The sequence below is a fragment of the Photinus pyralis genome, unplaced genomic scaffold (assembly GCF_008802855.1).
Source record: "Photinus pyralis isolate 1611_PpyrPB1 unplaced genomic scaffold, Ppyr1.3 Ppyr1.4_LG4, whole genome shotgun sequence".
NCBI lineage: Eukaryota > Metazoa > Arthropoda > Insecta > Coleoptera > Lampyridae > Photinus > Photinus pyralis.
Window position 1 is genome coordinate 26,943,679 of NW_022170511.1, and position 22,402 is coordinate 26,966,080.

The 22,402-nt window shown below is 33.3% G+C and overlaps 3 protein-coding genes across 6 annotated transcripts in view; 1 reads left to right on the forward strand and 2 right to left on the reverse strand.

Annotated features, from left to right (window-relative positions):
• Positions 1-998: 998 nt before the first annotated feature.
• LOC116169913 (alpha-(1,3)-fucosyltransferase 10) lies at positions 999-5,301 on the forward strand. The gene is made up of 6 exons (XM_031486121.1): positions 999-1,344; positions 1,400-1,549; positions 3,942-4,158; positions 4,210-4,393; positions 4,447-4,627; positions 4,782-5,301. The coding sequence occupies exons 1-6, from the start codon at positions 1,252-1,254 to the stop codon at positions 5,253-5,255; spliced, it is 1,299 nt and encodes a 432-aa protein (XP_031341981.1). The 5' UTR covers positions 999-1,251; the 3' UTR covers positions 5,256-5,301.
• Positions 5,302-8,480: 3,179 nt separating this feature from the next.
• LOC116168575 (borealin) lies at positions 8,481-9,712 on the reverse strand. Its single transcript, XM_031484489.1, has 5 exons — positions 9,428-9,712; positions 9,251-9,372; positions 9,074-9,182; positions 8,880-9,013; positions 8,481-8,833 (listed from the first exon to the last, which is right to left on the reverse strand). The coding sequence occupies exons 1-5, from the start codon at positions 9,540-9,542 to the stop codon at positions 8,567-8,569; spliced, it is 747 nt and encodes a 248-aa protein (XP_031340349.1). The 5' UTR covers positions 9,543-9,712; the 3' UTR covers positions 8,481-8,566.
• Positions 9,713-14,207: 4,495 nt separating this feature from the next.
• LOC116168740 (stromal interaction molecule homolog) overlaps positions 14,208-22,402 on the reverse strand; it is a 34,240-nt gene continuing 26,045 nt past the window's right edge. The window contains exons 9-11 of one of the 4 annotated variants that reach the window (XM_031484708.1): positions 15,490-15,631; positions 14,588-14,979; positions 14,208-14,438 (exon numbers count right to left, since the gene is read on the reverse strand). In XM_031484708.1, coding sequence (XP_031340568.1) covers positions 14,613-14,979; positions 15,490-15,631 — 509 coding nt within the window. In that variant the 3' untranslated portion in view covers positions 14,208-14,438; positions 14,588-14,612. Of the gene's footprint in view, positions 14,980-15,489; positions 15,632-16,037; positions 18,485-21,286 lie in introns of those variants that run through there. The other 3 variants (XM_031484707.1, XM_031484709.1, XM_031484710.1) reach the window with 3 other exon arrangements.

Sequence of the window (22,402 nt, forward strand, 5' to 3'; positions counted from 1 at the left end):
TCACTACATTGTTCAGTATATTTGCTCGAAAAATTCGTCTTTGATATAAAATTGTATCCTTAAACATTCGCCAGCGAAACATACCAGATGAATGACTTATGGCTTGGGGATCTCGCACACGAGTGTACGCAGGGAATCGAACTGAGCGTGCTCTTATTGTTTTTTTTAGATGCGCAGCTAACAAACGGCTCACAAAACATGTTTTTTATGTGCTTTCGAAGTCTATAGGTATCAAACATAAACGAAAAATATGTATAAGGTTATGTAACCATGTCATTAAACATTTTTTTGCTTACAAGATTAATGTTTATCTTTTCCAAGCCTTAAAAACATTTTATTTTAGTAGCAATATCAAAAAAACATTTCGGTAAATCACATGCAAAATATGATTTTTCAACAAACGTCTTTTGAATTTCAAAAATATTACTTAAATCTTGTGTAAAAATGCAAGAGGATATCTTTTTCTGTTACTCAGAAATAGTGTTAGAACCACAATATTTAATTTGCCGCTCGTACAGAAAACAAGTAATCTTGCTTTGACATTTTTTTGTTACTAAAACTTAAATCCGCAATGTGGAAACAAACCGAACAGTGTTTAATTAGGTACCATAAAATTTAATTTTTTAAAAGGTAATCTTAACACAAAAATTTGCATTTAAACCATTAAACGTTTTTCAAAAATCTGTGTACATTATTTATCGATTTTTCCGTGTCATAATTGCCCGCAGATATGTCACTCTTACTAGAAATAGAATGACCTATGTTACGCCACTGAGTTGGGCTTTGAGTAGGCGAAATGAAGAAAAAGGGCAACACTGCCGATTGTAGAATATTAAGCCAGATTCTTAACCTTGACCTTGAGTCTGAAAGTGGGAGACGGCGTGGAGGTGATGCTGGTTGTTTCAATCAACACCACACACCGCACCTCTCACTCTCACAGTCTCTTGCCATGGCGGATTTGGATTTTGGAATCTCTCATCGCATACTTATGTAGTCATTACCATTTGCCAACAACGAAATTGTTTATTTTTGTCCTTATCGGTTGTATATATTTAAATAAAACTGTCAAATGACCTACCTCACTTCCCGCATTATCAAAAGTGGTATCTAAAGTACATACAATCAAAACACAGCCCCCGCTTCATCTCAATTACACAACGGCAAACGCTCATTACAGTTTTCCTTTTTAATTAGCTATCACGCATCGCAGTGCGATAAATAAAGTGTAAAATGTACAGGTCGTGATAAAAAATGGTAATTTTTCGGCAAATCTTAAGAGTGCGCCTGAAATATATTTTAATTGCGGTAATTGTTTGTGGTACAATGTCCTTATTTAAAATTCAGGTATTATCCGCCTCTAGATATTTAACACGTGAGCACGAAGCTTATTTGCTTGCAGAAATTTACGTACACCCCACGAAACACGGAAAATTATCCGATTTTAATTTGGTGGACCCCCTTCATTTTCGAAAACAAAAAGCTGATTTCCTGTGAAGATAGGTACACGTGTGTTGTTACCAAAAACAGATCTCTAGAGTTTGATGTAGCGGTAAGTTTGAATTGTTCCCCGTATATGGCAGGTAAATATTATGTACGTACTTACTCAAAACGGTAAGACAGGGGGTGGGGGAGCATAAAAAAATTAAGTATTTTGGTATGGGACGAACGAAATTAAAATTATAAATTCGTTCACCAGATTCCCTGTAAAATATCAAATGCTTCCTCCCTTTTAAGTGACATATCGCTACAAAGCCAATTCAATATGAATTATTATTCAATAATAATACTATACCTACCTATAAGGGTATATGTATTTGGTTTAGTATTTACCATATACCGGATGGTGCCTAGCGCGACGCAGCATAGGGATTTCAATGGTAATTTTGTTATAGTCATTTACTAGCTCCCCTAATTATTTTAGAGCAAAAGTCTAAATAAGTTTTTTTAGAGAAAAAAATACTGCATCTGTTCATATGATTACTTATAATTTTCCGTTTTTCAAAACCGTAGAAATCGACAAAATAAAAAGGTTCATTTTACAATAAATCAAATATGCCTTGGAATTACCTAAAAAAAACAGCGATAACTTTTCATTATTTGCCTTTGACGTATATTAAATTTATACTTGTTTATAAATTAGTTAAAGAACTGCAAGTGCAATAACGTTTAAAATGTCCGTCAAACCATCAAGAAAACGACAATACATTCAACGTTTTGGCTGCAGTAGCGGAAAATCCGAATATAAGTTTAGGAACAAATCTGCTTCAAATCAGTTTTTTTTCTTCGATTATGTAGGTACTCTGATTCTCTCTGATAAACAAATAGTATCTGATGCAGATGCAGCATACATTTTCTAAAAAAACATTACCCAATTGCAATTCTTGCATCGGAGTTGTAATAGAAATAAATATGAAAATCGTTCGACGTCAAATAACGATAACTTATATGCGATGCGCTTGTAGTTTGTTAAAAGATTCCAAAGCATCACTGATTTATAAAAATGTAATTTTTTATTTTGTCGATTTCTAACATTAAACATTAAACAGCTGCTATAAATTTATTAATCCAGTCTTTAATGTAAACCAAATCACCTACTAAATTCATTTATTATGTTTCAATTACGTGTTTTATTTAATAAATATCCCACCATTATTTTCTAAGCTGTTTAGAAAATAACGGTGGTGGATATAATTACTTTATATCTAATCTTCACACACAGCAGTAATTCAAAGTTTTTAGGTCACTAGTACATTATCAGGGTCAATCAGTCAATTATTGGATAATAGTTCCAATTGGCTGTTATCAGTATATTCTGGTTACTGAAAATGCAGACTGTTACCTACCGAACTCTATCAATTTCTATTTTTACCGACCTATCTACAATGTTGCTTCTCGCACATTCAGATACAGTGAAACAGAAAGGATGATTTAAACAGGAAACGATAATGCGGTAGTACCTATCTAGACATTATAAATAAAGTTAGCCCCCAAGGTTACTGACTTGATCAACCTTGGGATTCAAAGGCTTTGTCCTTTTTCGTAGCTCTTTTAATACATAGATAAATGGTGCATAAGAAACTCAAAATGATTGAGAAATCGATAGGTATATTATAGAATTTGTATTAGGCAAGTTATTTGATGGATATCTCTATAGTGCCCAAATGCAAACAAATTTTGGTCCCTAGGGATTAACAAATTTGAGAAAAATTCCAAACGTTTTTCCTGATAGGAAGGCCATCAAATTTTTGTCCAAATCTCAAAATGTTCGTTTTTTCTTTAATTTTTTCTCAGGAATCATAACAGTAATTTGCAGCAGCTTTATTCAGGTTTTTGGGTAGGTAATGCTCTTTCTTGTTTTATGAAAATATTTAAAAATTCTTAATCCAAGATGGTGCAAAAGGTGCGAAAAAATCGACTAAATTTGGTATATGGGCTTTTCTCAACATGAAAAATAACGAATCAAAAATTAAATTTCGAAAACTCTCGAACGTCGTCGTGCCAAGTAGTTAACATGAAAAAATTCCTATTTTAATTTTACAAGATTATTTCATTATTTTCAAAGATATGTTCAAAGATATCCAAATACTACATTTTGTTAAGATAGGAATTTTGTCACACCCTTTGTTCAGAGGTAGCGATTTTGGGAATGGTGTACCCAAAAAACTAAGTAAAGCCATTCATTCCATCCCTGTGTTATGGTTGCTGAAAAAAAATTAAGTAAAGCTCAAATTTTGAGTCACCTCAGTTTATTTGGAAGATGAGTCTGATTTTGGCCCCCTTTAAAACCACCCCAGTTAGCCGACTCGCCCTGGTGCATACGAACATTGTGCTGCAACAAGATCTTTGGTCTGGAATTCATTTAACTTGGGCGGGACTTCTTGAGTTGTACAACTTTCGCGGCCGCCTACAGCAAAGTATACTTAATTATGGTCTATTTTCAGGCGTATTTATTTTATGGAAGCAATTTCAAAGAAGACGATTTACCTCTACCAAAAAAGAACATTCCATGGGCCATTTTTCACGAGGAATCCCCCAAAAATTTACCATTTTTTCTATACGAAGAAGGGCAGCACTTGTTTAATATTACCTCAACATTTAGTCGCGACAGCAGCTTACCGTTAGTATTGCAATACTTAGAAGATTTACAATTAATTACAGGTAATACCTATATAACTCGTCATACCCCTTCAAAAGCCCCAAAAATTCCAGATACAACTTATTATGTCAACCTGAAGCAGAAAAATAAGCTTTTGAAACAAATATCTCCAGTTCTTTATATACAATCCGATTGTGAAACTCCCATAGAACGGGATCTTTATGTTTCCGAATTAATGAAGTACATCGCTGTGGATTCGTACGGAAGCTGTCTAAATAATAAACGGTTACCTGAACAGTATGTGCCTAATGCATAATTTGTTGTGCAATTTTTCTGAAAGGTTTTTACAGACACTCTGTAAATAAAATCTTGACGAATTTGTACGATGAAGACTTCATGAAATTTGTTGCACAGTACAAGTTTACGATAGCTATAGAAAATTCCATTTGTAACGACTACGTCACAGAGAAATTGTGGAGACCCTTAATCGCAGGATCTATACCTATTTATTGGGGATCGCCAACAGTTACAGTAATATACAATTATGGGGATCTCTCATGACAGAGTACACAATGTACTTTTGCGTTTACGAAACTAATCTTTGCCAATTTTTTGGTCAAATTGTGTACTGTTTGTCTTGTGAGAGGTTCCTCTTAAAATGCGTCCAAACTCGTGTTTATTTCAGGATTGGTTACCAAACAATCAATCTGCTATACTCATCGAAGACTACAAGAACGCCTCGCACCTAGCAGACTACATAAAATCTGTGAACACTAACGACAAACTTTATGACAGTTACATGGAACATAAGTTATCGGGTCGTGTCGAAAATCAGCTATTAAAAGATAAGCTCAAAGGAGGTTCTTACGGGATTATGAACAATAAATACTTTCCAGTACCTGCTTTTGAATGTTTTGTTTGTAAATCAATGTATGAGAGATATTCCAGCAATAATAATAGAAATAGGTCGGTGTACAAATGTGAACAGCCGAAGTCACGTGATACAAAAAGAGAAAACTGGTGGATCTCACATTGGAAATATGGGCAATGTCAAGCAAAAGCCTTGTCCTATTTAATCGAAACATTAAATGTTTCCAATTATACCAAAGAAGTATTTGATAAACAGATAGAGTTTTATTTAAGTAATGGTTATTGTTAAACTTTGTTGTTATTGTACGTTTTATATTATAGTTTTTTATCGTTTCCTTTCATGTCTTATCTTTTGTGTTATTCCTTAAACGCCACATCAGTAGGTATACGTACTAATTGCATATCCACACCACCGATTGCCAAGTTTTGGTTTCTTGTAAGGGTTGGAACTCGTATGAAATATTATTATAAACCAGTTACCAAATTCTTGATAGAACAGCTTCCTAGCTAAAAAAAAATATAAAAAAAAAAATGTTTGACAGTCTTACATCCTGTATGCCCAATACCTTTCATAGTCTAAGCCTAATAACACACTGCCAAAAGGGATATTAATATGCTGTATGTACCTACCGCTTTATTACTAAACACTAAATTGTTCAAATTCACACAGGAAAATTTTTGTTAACCTTTTCAATGTAATTTCGATGGCCTTAAAACGATTAATTACAGTAAATTTTTTATTGGTACTTAATTGAAAATTGGTTTGTTTCCTTCCTTCTATTGTTTTGGGCATCTTTTTTATAACAAAGGACTCGACTCATCTCTTTTTTTCATGTTTGTCTATTGATTTTACCTTTTATTTTAATATCACAATCACAACGCAAAATATAATTAATAATACATTGTAACTCCTAATTAGAATTAATTTAATTTTGGTGAAAAAAATTTTTTTCTCCAACCACCTGAATAAGACGCTATTTTGTGACAGTGTTCGATACGTCAAATTGGCGTTTTGCGGATTAATCGCTATCACCATGGCAACTGTACAAAAAGTGGATACTTCTGGTTCTAGTACCAAAAAGAAATTGACCTTGAAAGTTGGCCAATTAAAAAATTACTATCACGGAGATATGTCACATTGACATCGTTTTACATTACAGGTTGTAAGATATTTCTATACGTAGAAATCAAATATTTTTGCATATTCAATACAAATAATGCTGTTACCTATACGTATGTACATACATGTATTGAAAATGATTTATGCTCGCTATTTTTATTTAAACCATGTGTAACGTAATTTACATATTCGGTGAACGTAATTTTAATACGTATACAACCCGCCGTCGCGCGTAACGCCATCTACTTAAGACACATTGCACTATTATCTGTCATTTTGAATTCAAAATTTGACAAAATTAATTGCAATTAATTTTAATTAAAAAACTGTATGGTAAGTTTTTTATTTCAATACAAAAAGAATATTAATTTTGTATACAATAGAAATGACTGAAACTGTAGGGACATGGATAGCACTCCGCCAGAGATTATAAAAACGGCAGAACATGCTACCCTAGATTTGCTCCCTACAAAGTCGCGAGAGGTGAGAAGTAAGAACGAATAGGTTATAAGTTAACCTAAATACTAGAGTGGCATGACACGTGAGGACAAGAAAGCAGAAGTTCTCAATCTAGTATAGTGAAACTGTGAACTGAATCTAAATTCGAATATAATTTAAAGTAAAGGGGGTTGGAGAAAAATTTTATGTTTTATTCGTACAAAAAATGCGTTTTCGGGACTCGAATTAATTCCAAATAACAAAATATCGACTCAAACCGTTAATCTTTTGTTTTTGCGACATTGTCAACCAACACATGCGAAATTATGGCTTACTAGTAGGCTTGGGACACTTCGCGACCCGAAGGACCAACATTCAAATGAGTATAACTTTTGTTTGAAAAGTTATTTTAAAAAACTGTTCGACAGTTTTGTTCCTTAACTCGTTTAGTATGTACACAACAAATTTCGTGGAATTATCTCTATTTTCGTTGTCCCGCCAAGAATTGCAGTGGAACTTTTTTTTTCGAATTTTCAAAAACTAATTTCAGATTCGTGATTTTCATGTTAAAAAAACCCCAGATACCAAATTTCGTCGAAATCAGAATTTTTTTTTGCACCCTAGTTTAGGGGTGCGCCCTTTAGGGGTAGGAATTTTGAAAAAAAAATTGCAAAATCGGAAAGAGCATACCCAAAAACCTATTCAAAGACATGCCACCCGACTTTGTAACTCTTATGGTTGCTGAGAAAAAAATTAAAGAAGAAATGCAGATTTCAACACTCTTTGGGGGGTGGCTCCCAAACGAAACACGTTGGACCCTCGGTTTATTTGGAAAAAGTGCTTGTTTTGATGCCCTCTACAACCCGATTTTTTTTTTCGAACGGTCGTGTAACACCCTGTATAGCTCAGGAAAACCATGGTAGAAAGTTCATTAAAAAACGGTTTTATATTTACATTAAATTCCTTTAAAACTCTTACTGTTATAAGGAGATGAGCCTAAAGGGCTCAAACAAGGTGGTGCTCGCATATAAATACACGCTTTAAATGTGTAGGTATATCTCGCTTAATGTTTGTCATACAGAAAATTCCCAGTGAGAAATTAAAAAAACTACAATTTGATGCTGTAGCTCTTTTTTACGTATTCCAGTTGTTTTGGGAGTTATGTTGAAGATAAGTATGTAAGTATTCTAAACTGGTCATACTTGTAGAATGTATTAATAATACGTAATTAGAGAAAACTGGAATAGGAGGAAGACTAAATTGGGGTGGTAATTCTGTGTCAAAATCATTTAAAAAATCAACTGGTATCAAAATCTACTTTTTGACGCACCCTGTATATTTATTTTCTCTTTAGTGCAAAAAATTATGTTGGATGACATTTTTTTAAACCAAACACTAATTTTTAAATGAATTTGTTACATATTTTAGACGCTCACTCTATTTAAACTTACTATTTTCAGGTGGCATGGCCCTTCATGTTAAAATGAAGCCAATGTATGGTTAATAATAAGCTCAAATTATTCTTTTGCACTAAGATAAAAACTTGCTCCGAGATTGTACCTAGTATTGGGGAACGGATTTAAAAGGCAAAGATTGGGGAATACATTTCAATATATTTGATAATAAAAGCAAGAAAATAAGTTTTGTTATCTCGTACTCGGTTTGTTTTTTTAAATATCAGGAAAGCTGATTTTACCGACCAGTTCAATAAAATGGTTCATTTTCACAATTGCACTCTTTGCAAGTTTTTATCATGAAAACAAAAACATTTTTAGTAACCCAGCATTCAAAGTCCACAGACTCTCATATCTATATGAGATTCTTACTTTTTCTACATCTAGTAGAAGTTTCCTCTTTGCATACAGTACATGTTATGTCTGTACAAATCAACAACTCTGTATAAATAATATTCCAACACTGTGTATCTACAATTTCATGTTTACTTTTTTTTCAAAATTAATCATATCACTCAATATATTCAATTTGCATTCCCATCAATTTTAAGACAAATAACATTACAATATAACCAAATATAAAAACAATTATTGGCTTTGTAAAACCTTAGAAAGATTATCTCTGAGAGTTTCAATTTGCCTACGTATCTCAGGATCCAAGTCTGGTATCTGTGATGCGCGAATTCCCCTTTCTGGTTGAATGGCACATACCCTTCCATCAAGCAGCGGTATATTCACGCTCGGTTTTGCATGGCTTACAATATGGTCAACCATAAGAGGACTTCCTTGCATAGAGAGTGCGATTTCACCTTGTTTAGGTCTACGTAAAACTACTTGCGGTGTATTAGGTTTCACCTACAAGAAGGTTAGGTGGCGGATTACTCTGAACAAAATCACAAACCTTAGGAGTGATCATTCCGTATGATTCTATTTTTTTGTTCATTGGTGTCACTAAATTATTTGCCCGTACAGATGTGTTGGTTCGCGATAGTGATCTGCTGGGTCGAATTCTCTTAACAGTACTGGGGGGATTAGCTATGAGACGAATGAATAGCATAAAAAAGTGGTGCAGTTAAGTAAAAAGCAATAACAAACCCCTGGTTGTAGTTGAAGAGGAACGAGGCCTCCCTCTTGCTTTGCTAGCATTGAACGCCCTTACGCTTTTTTCGTACAGAGTTGTACTTTCCTTTGATTTAGTGTTTTCCTAAAAATCAAATAATCGTAAGTTGTTCCTTGTTTGTTGCTCAGTATGTTTACTGAAGAGACACCTACCAGTTCCTCAAATCTCAAGTTGCCATATTGAGAAAATTTGAGGAAACTTTCCTGGCATACATTCTCGACAGTCAGTAATAGTTGAGTGACTTTTGCTTCAATTTGCATATCTTTGACAGCCACTTAAAACATCACAATAAAACATTTAGCAAAGAAGCATAATTAAAATATACTTACTTTTTCTATCCAGCGCTTTCAAATAATTACTAACCACAGCATGGTCCAAATTCGATTTACTTGGCTTAAAATTATCAGATGTTTTTTGTTTTGGTAAACGTTTCGTTCTTGGCATTTTTTGCAGGCAATCCTCAATCCAATAATGCCTATAAATCACAAATCTCTCGTCTTTAGATTTCTGAAGTGACGGTAAACTTTTGCTTGTAACCGACGTTCTTCAATCTGTTTTTTGAAAGTTTGGTGATTATGCTCCACTGTTGCCACCCACGTGCTGGTGATTTCATATACAGGATGTTCCACTGTAACTGAACGAAGTCGTTCTTTCTGAAATTTTTAGGGCATTTCCACAAAAATTAAAAAAACATGCGCTATTGTGGTCACTTTGTCCGTCTGGTCTGGTCTGGTTATACTTTTTTCGCTATTTGGTTCGTGATGGTGTCGAGGCAGGATTTTTCTGTGCGTTTATAATACTGTATTGCTACCGTCCTGTCAGTGTGACCATCTTAGTTTTTCTTGTACTAACTTCGAATTTCATATCACAATTTGTTTTTATTTACAACTAGCTGACCCGACGGACGTTGTCCTCTTTCCTAGCTATGCATACCTAATCAATTTGAACTGGAATAAATAATAACAAAAAATGATTTCGAGAAATTCGCTGTGCCTAGAGCAGGTACCCCCCGCCCCCCCCCCTGCGCAATCGCGATTCTGCGCTTTTATGTCTAACAATATGTGTAGCAAATTTGGTTTAAAGCCGGATTTATAGTTCCGTAGCCGTAAGACCGTAAGAACGGAACCGTAAAACGAAAATAATACGATTTATAGTTCCGTAGTGGCAAGTGCCAGCTTGCGCATTAGCGCGCAACGAATTCTGTCATTGTATGTCATCTGTCAGTAAGAGTAACGTGCATTTAAAAATAATAATAACCAACAAAGTGTCAATAATTATTGTAAATAAACGAAACGAACGTCAGGATAAACTCAACTGTTTGAATTATCCGAGTACTGCCGACGACAAACGCGTTAGCACGATTTACCGTAAGAAATAAGATTTGGGCATTTCCTACGTACCGTAACCGTTCTAACGCAACGTTAACGCGAACTATAAATGTTCACGCGCAACAAGTAGGGTTTAATTCCAAACGTTACGGTACGGCGTTGCTTTTGGCGATTCAGAGCTAGCAACGTACCTTTTTTTTGCTGCGCCAAATGCCGTAATTTGAAAACAATTGTTTTATTTCTGGATATGAGTAAAAAATGTATAGACTCTGGCCCATTTCCGGAAACCAAGGAATGTAGTGGCTCTGGTGGCGGTACCAATGGCGTCAATTAATAATTAATAATTTAAAGTTGTTCAGAATTGAAAGGTGCATACAAAAATGTTTTTACATGTTCTAGTTCTTTTAAGCTTTTGGTATACCCGTAAATTTAAAAATAAATTTGGACATTTCTGTTATTAGAATAGCAATTCATAAAACAACAAAAGTCATGGCTATTTGCTACTAATAACAGAAATTTATTTTTGAATTTGCGGGTATACCAAAAGCTTAATATAAAACATGTAAAAACAGTGTTGTATACACCTTTTAATTTTGAACAACTTTAAACTCTACAGTTTTTTCTGTAAAATGTACAGGAGGGCAGAATATTGCATAAAACTAATTTCCCATGTTAAATCCCTATTCCTACTTACCGTACACCACCCGGTATGTTTGACTTGTAGGATTACGAATTCTGCGACCTAAGTTGGTACCTACTATGTTGGTACGTCTAATTAGTAGCATCTTGAAAAAACTAAAATTCAACTGAAAATAGAAATTAACTCCCTAGTGTTTCTGTATAACTATGTATACCACGTGTTTAGTCTATCAACACTTACCAAAAATGAATATTGGGTAGGTATATCAAACTTTTAATATAAAAGGCGTGAATGCGGTGAAATAGCATCGACATTTCTCAAAAAACTCACTGAAATCTGGATAAACTTTCCGATCGAATTGACAGCACACACATTTTTTGACGAATATATGCCGATCGATGTAGCTGTTAAAACAATTGCTGCCGCACCGTCAAACGCGCGATATTTAAATAGTCGTTGTTTTCTCCAATTTTCTGCGCGATTTTCTTAGTCTTTCTTGCCGTAAGAACCTTCTACACAGTATTAGAAAACTTAAAAAAAAAAGATGAATGAAATCGGTAAAGTCGTTCTAAAGTTATTGCGTGACCAGAAAAAACAGCTAGGGGTTCATTTTTATATATAGAGATATGCACAAATAAATGCTGATATTTGAAGCGTGCCGTTGCTCGATGCTTTTTTTTAGGACCATTAACGGAATCATTTTTCTTTTTGTATACATGATTATGCCTTCATATTGTTTTATTTAGTATTTATTTATGGATTCGGGTTACAAATGTGTTGCTATGTATGTTTCGACTTACTATTCCTTGAAGGGAGTACTGTATATTCAGTTTGATTCTCCGCTGTATATGTTATGCTTCTTCGTCTATTGCAGACCACAGATCTTGCGTCTTAGCAATTCGAGAAGGGGTCTTGTAATTAACTTTTCTTCTATTACTCAATGCAGTTTTCTTGTGCAATAATAGACTTTAACATGAATAATAATATAATAATAATAGTTTATTGCCATGAATAAATTCCTTTACATTGGCATTGTCATGGATGTGGAATATGTAGAAAAAAGATGCAGAAAGATACAGAGGACAAACGTTATACATTGAGGGAAATAAGTTATTATTTTGTCCGTGGTTTAATTTGCACCAAGGTCGCCAACGGAGTAGTAATTTCTTTCAAGTAGATGTAATTTTAATTTTTTTAAATAATTGAAGATTTCTTGATTGTTTTATTGCCTTTGGTAGGTATAGCATTGAACACTTTGATGCAATTATAGTAATGACTTATTACTGTTGGCATTCTCACATGTATTTGACGTGTTCTGGTTTGCACATGCAATTACCATTTTACGAGCTGTTTTGCCTAAATTATACTGAAGATATGTTTTGCACTTGATTTGATTTAGTATATTTTTCACTAGTATTTATGTCTCTTGTTTGCACTGCATTTCAATCAATTATCTGATTTGATTTATCATATTTTCCATTATATACGACGATAAAGGGAAACTTAACTATCTTTCACTCGATGGTTAAAACATCTCTTTAATGTCTTGTACAATAAATATTTTTTCTATTTAACAGACTGAATAACTTTTTTTAAATCGTAGGATCCCAATAAATTAATGAGAATCAATGAATTGGGATTACGGGAAAGGGAGCGAAATACGGCTAGACCACTACATGGTATATTGAGTACTAAATTTAGTTCTGGTATACGTATACCTACGTAATGAACAAAGTCAGTACAACACAAGACTAAATTTAGTACCAAATGATAGACAATTTGTGCGAGTGTTTATTTTGTTGAACCGAACTAGGATAAAAGATCGCACGTTATTTGAAGTTAGTACCCGTATTGATTGAATAATAATTCAGATTCTTTATTCAATGCTGTATCTATGTTAGGGAGGCACTGTATCATACCCATCTGATGAATGCGTCAACATAGAAGAGTGTCATATTTTTGTAAAAAATACGCACTACAAAATCAGTGCAGCAAGACATTGTGGTTACTAAAACCACAGATACATGCTTTACATATATCTGTCCTAAAACTGAACCAATATATATAGTTTGAAAAGGGCATAAACTTAAAAAAAACACAGAGCGCATGCGTTAAAATGTAACTACTTTTGAGTGGCATGCCAGTTAGAAAATAAAACGAAATTGTTTCCAATAGGCTGTATTGGGTTTTTTTGAAAATACTACCAAAAAATTTATAATTTGGAATTGCCTACATACCTACCAATCTGCCACAACATTCAAGAGGGTTACAGTGATCAAATCTTTTAGCGGAAGTAGAACTCACAGGAAGTTTATTTTTCCCCTCTTATCTAGGTATAACCAACAAAATTACAGGTTCCTATGTATTCTTCCGTTTCCATTATTATCACTTGGCAGAAATACATCCTTTTTTCCTGTTTCACAATTTAATAATATTCATAAAATATATGCTATTATAATTTAGAGTTCCTTCAATAATGAAGACTGTTGGGTGTGATGTTATGTAACATCTAAGACAGTTGAAATAACACCAAATGTCACTATTATTTTGAATGGAAGCATATGGGAAAACGTTGTTAGAACTACCCTCAAAAATTCAGTTCAGTCGATACAGATAGAACCAAACCAAGTATTGCCAAATGGAGCAAGTGTCACTAAATTTCACCCTTAATCCAACATCATTTTTTCAAGGCAGGGATCAGTACTGTTTGTACTACTCCGTACCAAAGGGTGAAAATTAGAAAGAAATGCTTTGACCCTGGTTATAACATTCAATGAGGGGACTTAGGAATATCAATGTTATAAATCGAGAAAACAATATATTCAGTAAATATTTCTAAATTTAAAACAGGACTTAATAATTAAGAAAATTGTCACTCATCTATTAACTTACAAATAAGATGAATACAATCTACCAATTAAAAATACAAGGTTCTGTTCTTCAAGAACTTTAAAGGAATGACTTCTAAATTAATGTTCATCTTGATGTAAAGCGTTACAAACATTGTTATCACAAAGTATGGATACGTTATTGTCTTAACAACCCTTCATAGTAAAGTACACTTGTGGTTTCCTTAAAATCAGTCACAGGGCCTCGACCCGATAATACATCTATTGACTTCTAAGTACAAAGACTCCCAAGTAAAAAACCGAAGTTTATTACAAACTGGTAAAAAAAAGGTATACAAGCATGCAGAATAGAGGCGTCCATTTTGTAATACTCTATACAAAAATAACATAATTTATTTACAATCAGAAGACATTCGTAGGAATCTCGTAGTGGTCAATCACTACCTCGCATCAGGAAGCTTAGGTGAGGTACATTGATTAACATCAGGAACTAACATTCCGACGTTCCCTCAAAGATTTGACACTAAAAAAAGCAAATGATTTTTATCATTTAAAAATCACTCGCAATGAGATTGCTTTAGGAGTATGCTAAACATAAATAAATTCATCTAAAATAAGTCCAAGGTAGTAACATCATGCAGTTTATTCCATGGCGCAAAAGCAAACCCTTACCAAAATTGCACTATTGAATACAATGTCAGTCGTACTTAGGCTTGCTCCGCCTGCTAAACCCGAACAATTTTCGTTTGGGTTTCTTCATTTCGTCGTCAATTAAAGAGGAGTCCGTCGAATATATATCGTCTTCGAGCGATATGGACGGTTGCTCCTTAATCATTTGCTGTTTAAAATTCTTTTGCTTAACCACTCGGTCTAGGGCGTTTTCGGAACTGGCCGGTTTAGGACACGTCGCTATTTCGGACGATATGTTAATGTCCTGAGAAGATGACCTGATAATGTTTGCGGATTTGAGAGAACTAGGTATATTATTATTGCTGCTGCTCCGTAAGGATGGCGGCTGCGAAGACACTCGTGTATGCTTCAAAATTGCTGGCTCCTCTTGAGAACTGAAAGATGACAGGACCAAAATTAATTTTTAAGTGTAACTTTGATGTGGGCTAATGGATAATTAAAAATGAATATGACTTTTCATTGTTAAAACTTTTATCTAAATAAAAAATTCGTGTGTTTGAATAGCGAAAGTTCATGTGACACAATCATGTGTTCCATTACTTAAATTGGTTGGATATTACACAGTACTGCCACATAGTTCTATATACAATGAGTTTTTCTTAAAGGTGAATATACACTGTAATTTGCCCTAAGTCCGCTTTTAAAAAAACACATCAACTAAATTGGCAACTGCTGTACTTTTCCTTTTAATTATTTTATTAACCAATTGATAAAATGCATTTTTGTTAAAATCCAATTAAATGAAAATACTTAATGAAACAGGTTCATTTGCCATTGAACTGCACCACATACTTTTGCGGATTATTGTATTAGGTTGACCTGTTTCTTTTAAAAGTAAATATAGGGATTGTATGTTCACTCACACTCTTCTTGGGATTACTTACACTTCAGCACCAACCAAAAATTGGACAGCAGTACGAGGTAAATTTTTTGATTCAACCGTCAGTTCTTCCTCAGTTTTGCTAGCTTCGCTGCCTGATGAATCCGCCTCACGCCAACCTAATTGTGATGCATTTTCAGTGTAACCTGTACAGAAATAGTGGATTAAATACAAAACATTCTATTAAAATACTTTCATTTACAACAACTGAAAAACCAAGCATGGTGGAGCAATAGCAACAGTAAGAAAACGCCCATTACCAACTTTACATTGGCGATGATAAATCTATTTTTTTAACTTTATTGACATAAATTGTTTGTTTTTCTTAACAAATGAAGAAGAGTATGTACAGCAGTAGCAGTAAGCAATGTTACAGAATGATCTGATCATCTAAGTAGTTCCAATGAGACTATACTAAACTGCTTACCTTCTCAAAAGAAGAACCCAATTATAAAAAACAACATAGATCTAATCACCAAACATTGAGACAGTGAGTAACTGGTGGATAAAAGAGAAGATCGGCAAAGTGTGCAAGAAAAATTAAAATCAACATAATGTTTAACTTGTATAATTGCATAAGAAAACTTTACAACTGACCGTGTCTACAAAATAAAAATCTACGGTAACAAAACATGCACAAAATAAATATATTCAATCAATAAATAAATGTACATCGTTAACATATTCTTAACTAATTGTAACATTTCGTATTGCACTACGATTCCGGATTTTATTAACACAATTCACCTTTAGAGGAACAAGTTAAGTACACCAGTTTAAGTTAATAAAACATTAAAAAAACCTAAGAAAAATAGTAATAGGTATCGAATTTCTATTCAAACTACATCCAACATTTTAACAATGGAAGTCTAAGCAGTACTTTGCCAACAGAAAAATTAAGTGTAAGAATATTTGTGGTGGGTGGCATTGTTTCGTAGCTAGAAAAGAAATTCTCTTCCGTGTTCAGTCTTACAAATATAAGGTAATATCAACTTAACTTTTGTGTCCACTGACTATATTATTATGTTATCGCTTGGCAGCGGGTAACTTGACCACAAATGTTACTAATTCTATTGCATGAGACACTGAATTCTTAAAGAATGCACGCTTTCATTCCACCCAGTGTTAAAAAAATATATCATGTTCAATTAGACCATCTGGTAATGTACTGTAAGGAATAGACCATGTAGTAGACCAACAAACGGATAAAAAACTGAAAATCATATACAGTGTTATTAGCTTTACTGTCGTACAAAAGATTGTGCCAGTCTCATCGTTTGTTGCTGTTAAAAACCCGTATTAGGTATTAACTCTTTCCTTCTGAATTATAAATTACTATGCGATAGTTTAGCGGCAAACATCGAGAATGAACAACCTACTGACATAGGGACAATCTTGTGTAGTAGAGAGAGTAGATTTAAGTACTGCAATTTCTATGCCACTGGTATAACTGCCAATCACAATGACAAAAGGTCAGCCTCACATGGCTAGCTGCCAAATGGAATCATGCTGCCACATTCTAGTGAGAACAACTTAAGAGTTCATGTATATTTGTGTTGCTCGATTTGTACTCCCTCTGCCCAAAACGAAAAATAATCTATCCTCAATATCCCACTTCTGAGTAAATTTTTTTAAAGTATACATAAAGATAAAACATGGGAAAAAGAAGAAAACTTCGAATACATACTACCATGACTGTAGAGAGTCAGATAAAGGGTCATTTGTACGCAAATTAATTTTACAATTGTAATTGCATATTAACATACGAATTGGTATTTTCGAAACTATCTGAGCAACAATAAGGTATAAGAATAGGACATAAAATAAGTGTATAATAGGAACTGGCTGTTACGTCAACTTTTTACGTTTTGTTAGATTTAAGGTATGTCACATATTTTTTAATTTTGTTATTTGACTCTATCGTTATAACAAAGACAAAGATGACGCTTAATTATGAGCTACATCATTGAACTGTCAAACTTCATTCATTTTTGGTTAGGTTTATAAGTGACATATGACTCGACATGCCACTTCCAACTTGCGAGTATTAAAGAGAGATAACCTAGATATGACGCAATCGCGAATTCCTATTACACAGAATTTATCACTGCAAATTTTATATTTAGCGCCGTCTAGTTAGTTCGTACTTTGCTCATACCCCACGATGGCGCTACAAACGTTCACTATTACAGTGTGACCATGAAGTCACCTTGCTGGAAGCAATTGTGGCAATAATAAGACTTAATGATAAAGTTGGTTAAAAAAAACATGATGGGCATGGACATTTGTATAGCGAGCTGTATAAAGCGCTGGCAGTTCTGGGTTATATGGTCAAAGGAAGAAAGATAAATTGGATACACACGCTCAACTTTTAGCCTAATTAACCAAATTGGCATAGTCAAAAAAACTATTTTCTATAACCTAGGTATACGATAAACGTAAGACAATAATCGAAACTAAAGATTCTTTATTTAATATGATTTAAATACACAAACAAAAGTCATAGTAAAGGAAATGAACAAGCATTTTCGATTTGGTCACAAAAAAAAATCAAAACAAAAAATTTAAGTAAAAAATTTCTAAACAATGTATACATTACATTTGCATCATCAGAAGCTGCACATAAAACTCAAAATATTACAGATGAAACTGTGTGTTTAGTACCTCTTATGAACAAACTTCAGAAATCTATGAATTGCTGCCCTATATAATAATTTTAGATCCCTATATTTTATTTTGTTCAATAATTGGCTCAATTTTTCAATCAAAAATCATGGTACTCAGTAATCTAGTTACCATTCAAAAATGTATGTATTGTAATACTGAAACTCTAGATTTATTTATAAAAATGGTAAAAAAAATAAGATAAAAACTGCAAACACTAATTGTCCTCCCAATCTTTGAAGTTTACCGCAATAATTTAAGTTGATTAGAGGACACAAGACCTCTAAAATGCGGGACGTTTCCAAATTTCACCAGTTCAAGCTTATTGACGAACGCTGAAAGACAAAACAGTTATGATGTTTGGAGTCCTTAAAACAATAGCACCTTAGTCCATCCAAATCCAAAAGTAAACTCACTTCCCTAACATGTAATCTTATGGCTAAAAGCAATTGCGATCAGGATCACACTTATACTTTACATTTGGTCTTTGGATGAACTTTAATTAAAGAAAACCAATCCAATGCAGATCCTTATTAAATGTCAACTCAAACGCAGTATTCTCATATCTTTCAAACACACTGAATTTACTTCGCGATTCAAATTAATAGAGATTATTCTTGTAGGTTTTGAAGCGGAATTGTACTCATTTGAAAGTGCCGCTTTTGATGTAAAAATATAACCCCTTACGTCAATTATGCTTTAAAACAGCCTTACTATTTGTGGCGTAATTACACTGACCACAAATTAAACAATCGTTACATTTCAATATATCGTGCTTTAACAAATTACAATTTAAACTTTTCTTACTATTTGAGGAATACCTAATCGCGCGTAACATCCTTTAATCGCTTTAGAGTTATTCTTATCATGAGTAGCGCAATTACTGTGTTCACAAATCAAATGTTTGAGAAGGTTGTGCGTGTTAATACGCTTAATTGTAGCATAATTACACTGATAGCAGTGATAGAAAGTTATTCAAAGTGGAGTGTGTCAAAGAATGACATATCTCCTATTTTTTGTTGGATAATTGCACTGTTCACAATTAAAGACCTTGGAAATGTTACGCGTTAGACGATGTCTCTTTAACTTATCCCAATTGTTGGTTGTGTAATTGCACTGTTCACAATTAAAAACTTTGAAAATATTATGATGATGATTTCTTATATTATCTTTATTGTTGGTTGCATAATTACACTGACCAAATTTAAAATCCTTGAAAATAACATGATAAAATGTGACGTTTTAAACCATCCTTGCTCTTAAAGTGCAGTTACATTGACTACAATCAAAATTTTTGGAAGTGTATTCATGGAGATTTTGTTTTGTGTATTGTATCCATGGTAATTAAGACAGCCGATACCAATAATTTCAAAATTTTGAAAAAAAATGATCTAATATATACTGATATAAAACAAATATTGTTTGATACATCATGTAATCAAGACGGAAAAAATTGAAATTAAAATATACAGGGTGTTGCATTTAAAAAATACCAATTTTGGATCAAATCTCAGAAACAGTGGTCCAAAATTTTTTCCCCTATGCCTACGTAAAAATATCTAAAATACGCAGTTTTTATTACCTTTTTTCTATCTTACATGGGTAGTGAGATTTGATAACGTCTCAAAAAGTCAAACTTTTCGTTTTCACCATGTAACTCAGAAACAAATGTAGCTGGATTGATTCTGTTTGTGGTATTAAAAGCTTCATAAAAAAGTGGCACAGATAAAACAGACGACGTATTACCTGCATTGGACAGAATTTATTGAGTTAAAGATATAATTCAGATAGCGTATCAATTTTGACCGTTATAGGAGATTTAAAATTGGCGCTTTATGTGAGTCCAATGTTCTCACATTTTGTTATCATAAATTTACCCAAATTATTTTTTAGATATACCAGTACCACATTATTTATTTAATACATAATACATTACAGGTAAAGAAAAAAAAAGGTAAGGTCATACCAGTTATAACCTAAGGAGTAACTACAAGACAATGAATCAGTACGCAAATATCAACAAATAGTGGCGCACCAACGTGGAGGTAACATTTTCAATCCTATACATCAGGAAACATAACAGTTTCTTTGACTATAAAACTAGAAAGTTAAAAAATCGAGTAAAAATAATGTCTTCTAGTTTTATTGTTTATGTAGTTACCTTGATCTGAGACACCCTGTATACAGAGCAGAGAAACCAAGATAAGTTTATACACAGAGAGATTACCAGCGTAAGATCTGCAGAGAGAGAAGTACCACACCAAATGCTTGAACCAGCATTTTTAAGTCCACTGCACTTCCTGAACATATTTAATACTCTTTTAACGATGCCATTACAGTAGTGTTTATTATCACAACTCATTAAATAAACGAATTTTAAATAATAAAGAAAAAATAAGGTCAACTCATCCTCGGCATTAGGTTCTGTAACACCATTTTCTTTGTTCAATAATGTGATTTAGTGGAAGGACAAGACTTCGATTTCAGATCATTGGTCGACCTACATGGTTTTCCAAACATTGCCAATGGAGAGACACAAATAAAAGTAGAAAAAACAATAAATTAAACAAATATATCAAAACAGCTCCTGGGTATGTCTATAGCTTGGCATTGCGTAATAATATGGCCAAAGCTATGCTCATATTGAATTTCATGCAATTCGGTTCGTAAGTAACGGAGATGTCAAAAAAGCCTTTCTTATTTTTGGCCAATTCACAAACTCCGATCTACAAATTGGATAAAGAATCCACCTGCAAAATTTCATCGTAATCGGTCTATTTGTTTTTGAGATGTACTAACGAACAGACACACACACACAAGAGCTAGGAGTTCGTTTATAATGAAAATTATGATACGAGGAAATAACTCTGTAAGCAACAAAAGTGAAGACAGTATAGAAGACCATAATTGAAAGAAAAATTCAGTAGTGTAACGGAAACGCTCCAGACGTGACGTCGCCTTTGGCGCTCTGGAATTTTCTAGGCGCGCGATACTGGGAATGATTGCGACGTTGTAATTACGCGAGTGTTCTGGACTTACATTGCTTGCGTGTATAAATGGTTGCGGACCGAACATCGCAGTAAGTTTTACTACCGAACGAGATCGAGTACGGATGAAACATCGAGCGCGGAAATATAAATTGCGAAGTGTGTGATATAAATAGTCGATATAAATTGTACAGTTTTTATAGTGTTTTAGTTTTGTTTAATAAATATTGATATAAATCGAACCCGAATTTATAAATCACGTTACAGTAGTAGAATAAGAGGATCTTTCACCTTTATTTAAATGGGTTCTTCTTTATATTGTTGAATCAGTCACAAGATAAGCAGTATCGCTGATGAGTTCAAAAATTTTTTCTTTCATTGAATTTCTGTATATTTCAGTTTCATGAAAATTACTAAATAAAACTAACTTAAAAGATCATCATTTCCGTTGTTAAAATTATGGCCTCATGTAGGGCATGGAAGCATTGAACATTAGACTGCTTTGTTCTGTTAGTAAGAGTAGAGCCCATTATTTACTTAAAACTATTGGACATCTTTCTTCTTTTTTGATAAATTAATTCTTATATATGTACACTTGAGAACAAAGTTTTGAGATTAAAGACTTTCTTAAACACTATCGCTATTTTATTTAAATGAGTAGTTATAACATTTAGGGTCAATCTCATGTTTCAGTTAATATTATCAGACAGTTAATTTTCACGACATCAAAATATGAATTCAAATATTAGGTTATCTATCAGATAAGTTTAACTAAAACAAAAAACAGGCGTTAATATTCAGGGGTTTAGAATATAATCCATTAAGGTAGAAATACCTATTTACCTTCTTCATCAATAAAGAATTCATTCTACAGCTTATCGAAAGGAAAAAGCACATACAGAATCTGTGTTTAACAGCGTTTAACATAATTTTAAAAATCAAAAAAATGTTTAAAACACAATGGTGCATAAGAGAGTAACAGAAATATTTATGTTTGTGATTGTTAAAAAGTACCAAGTCAAGTAGCTATGCAAATTCGTTCTTCCTAATAAACATTATCAGAAAAGAATTACCGCTCATAGAAAAATAATATCATTTAACAATAGCATCATTATGGCATTAAAAAAAGTACTGCTGCAAACGTTTTTTTCGTAACATAATTAGTCTACACGATGCATGAATTGTGTTAATAAAAAACACGACTACATAAAAAGCCCGATAGCCTAAATTGATGTCATCTTCATCAAACGTAGGATAAGGAAAGGA

Excerpts from the sequence above, each read along its gene's own strand:
- LOC116169913 (XM_031486121.1), top strand. The coding sequence starts at position 1,252 with ATGGTAATTTTTCGGCAAATCTTAAGAGTGCGCCTGAAATATATTTTA. Across the intron at positions 4,159-4,209 it reads AGATTTACAATTAATTACAG|ATACAACTTATTATGTCAAC; the intron begins GTAATACCTATA and ends CAAAAATTCCAG. Across the intron at positions 4,628-4,781 it reads GGGGATCGCCAACAGTTACA|GATTGGTTACCAAACAATCA; the intron begins GTAATATACAAT and ends TGTTTATTTCAG.
- LOC116168575 (XM_031484489.1), bottom strand. The coding sequence starts at position 9,542 with ATGCCAAGAACGAAACGTTTACCAAAACAAAAAACATCTGATAATTTT. Across the intron at positions 9,373-9,427 it reads GAAAGCGCTGGATAGAAAAA|TGGCTGTCAAAGATATGCAA; the intron begins GTAAGTATATTT and ends TGATGTTTTAAG. Across the intron at positions 8,834-8,879 it reads ACGGAATGATCACTCCTAAG|GTGAAACCTAATACACCGCA; the intron begins GTTTGTGATTTT and ends ACCTTCTTGTAG.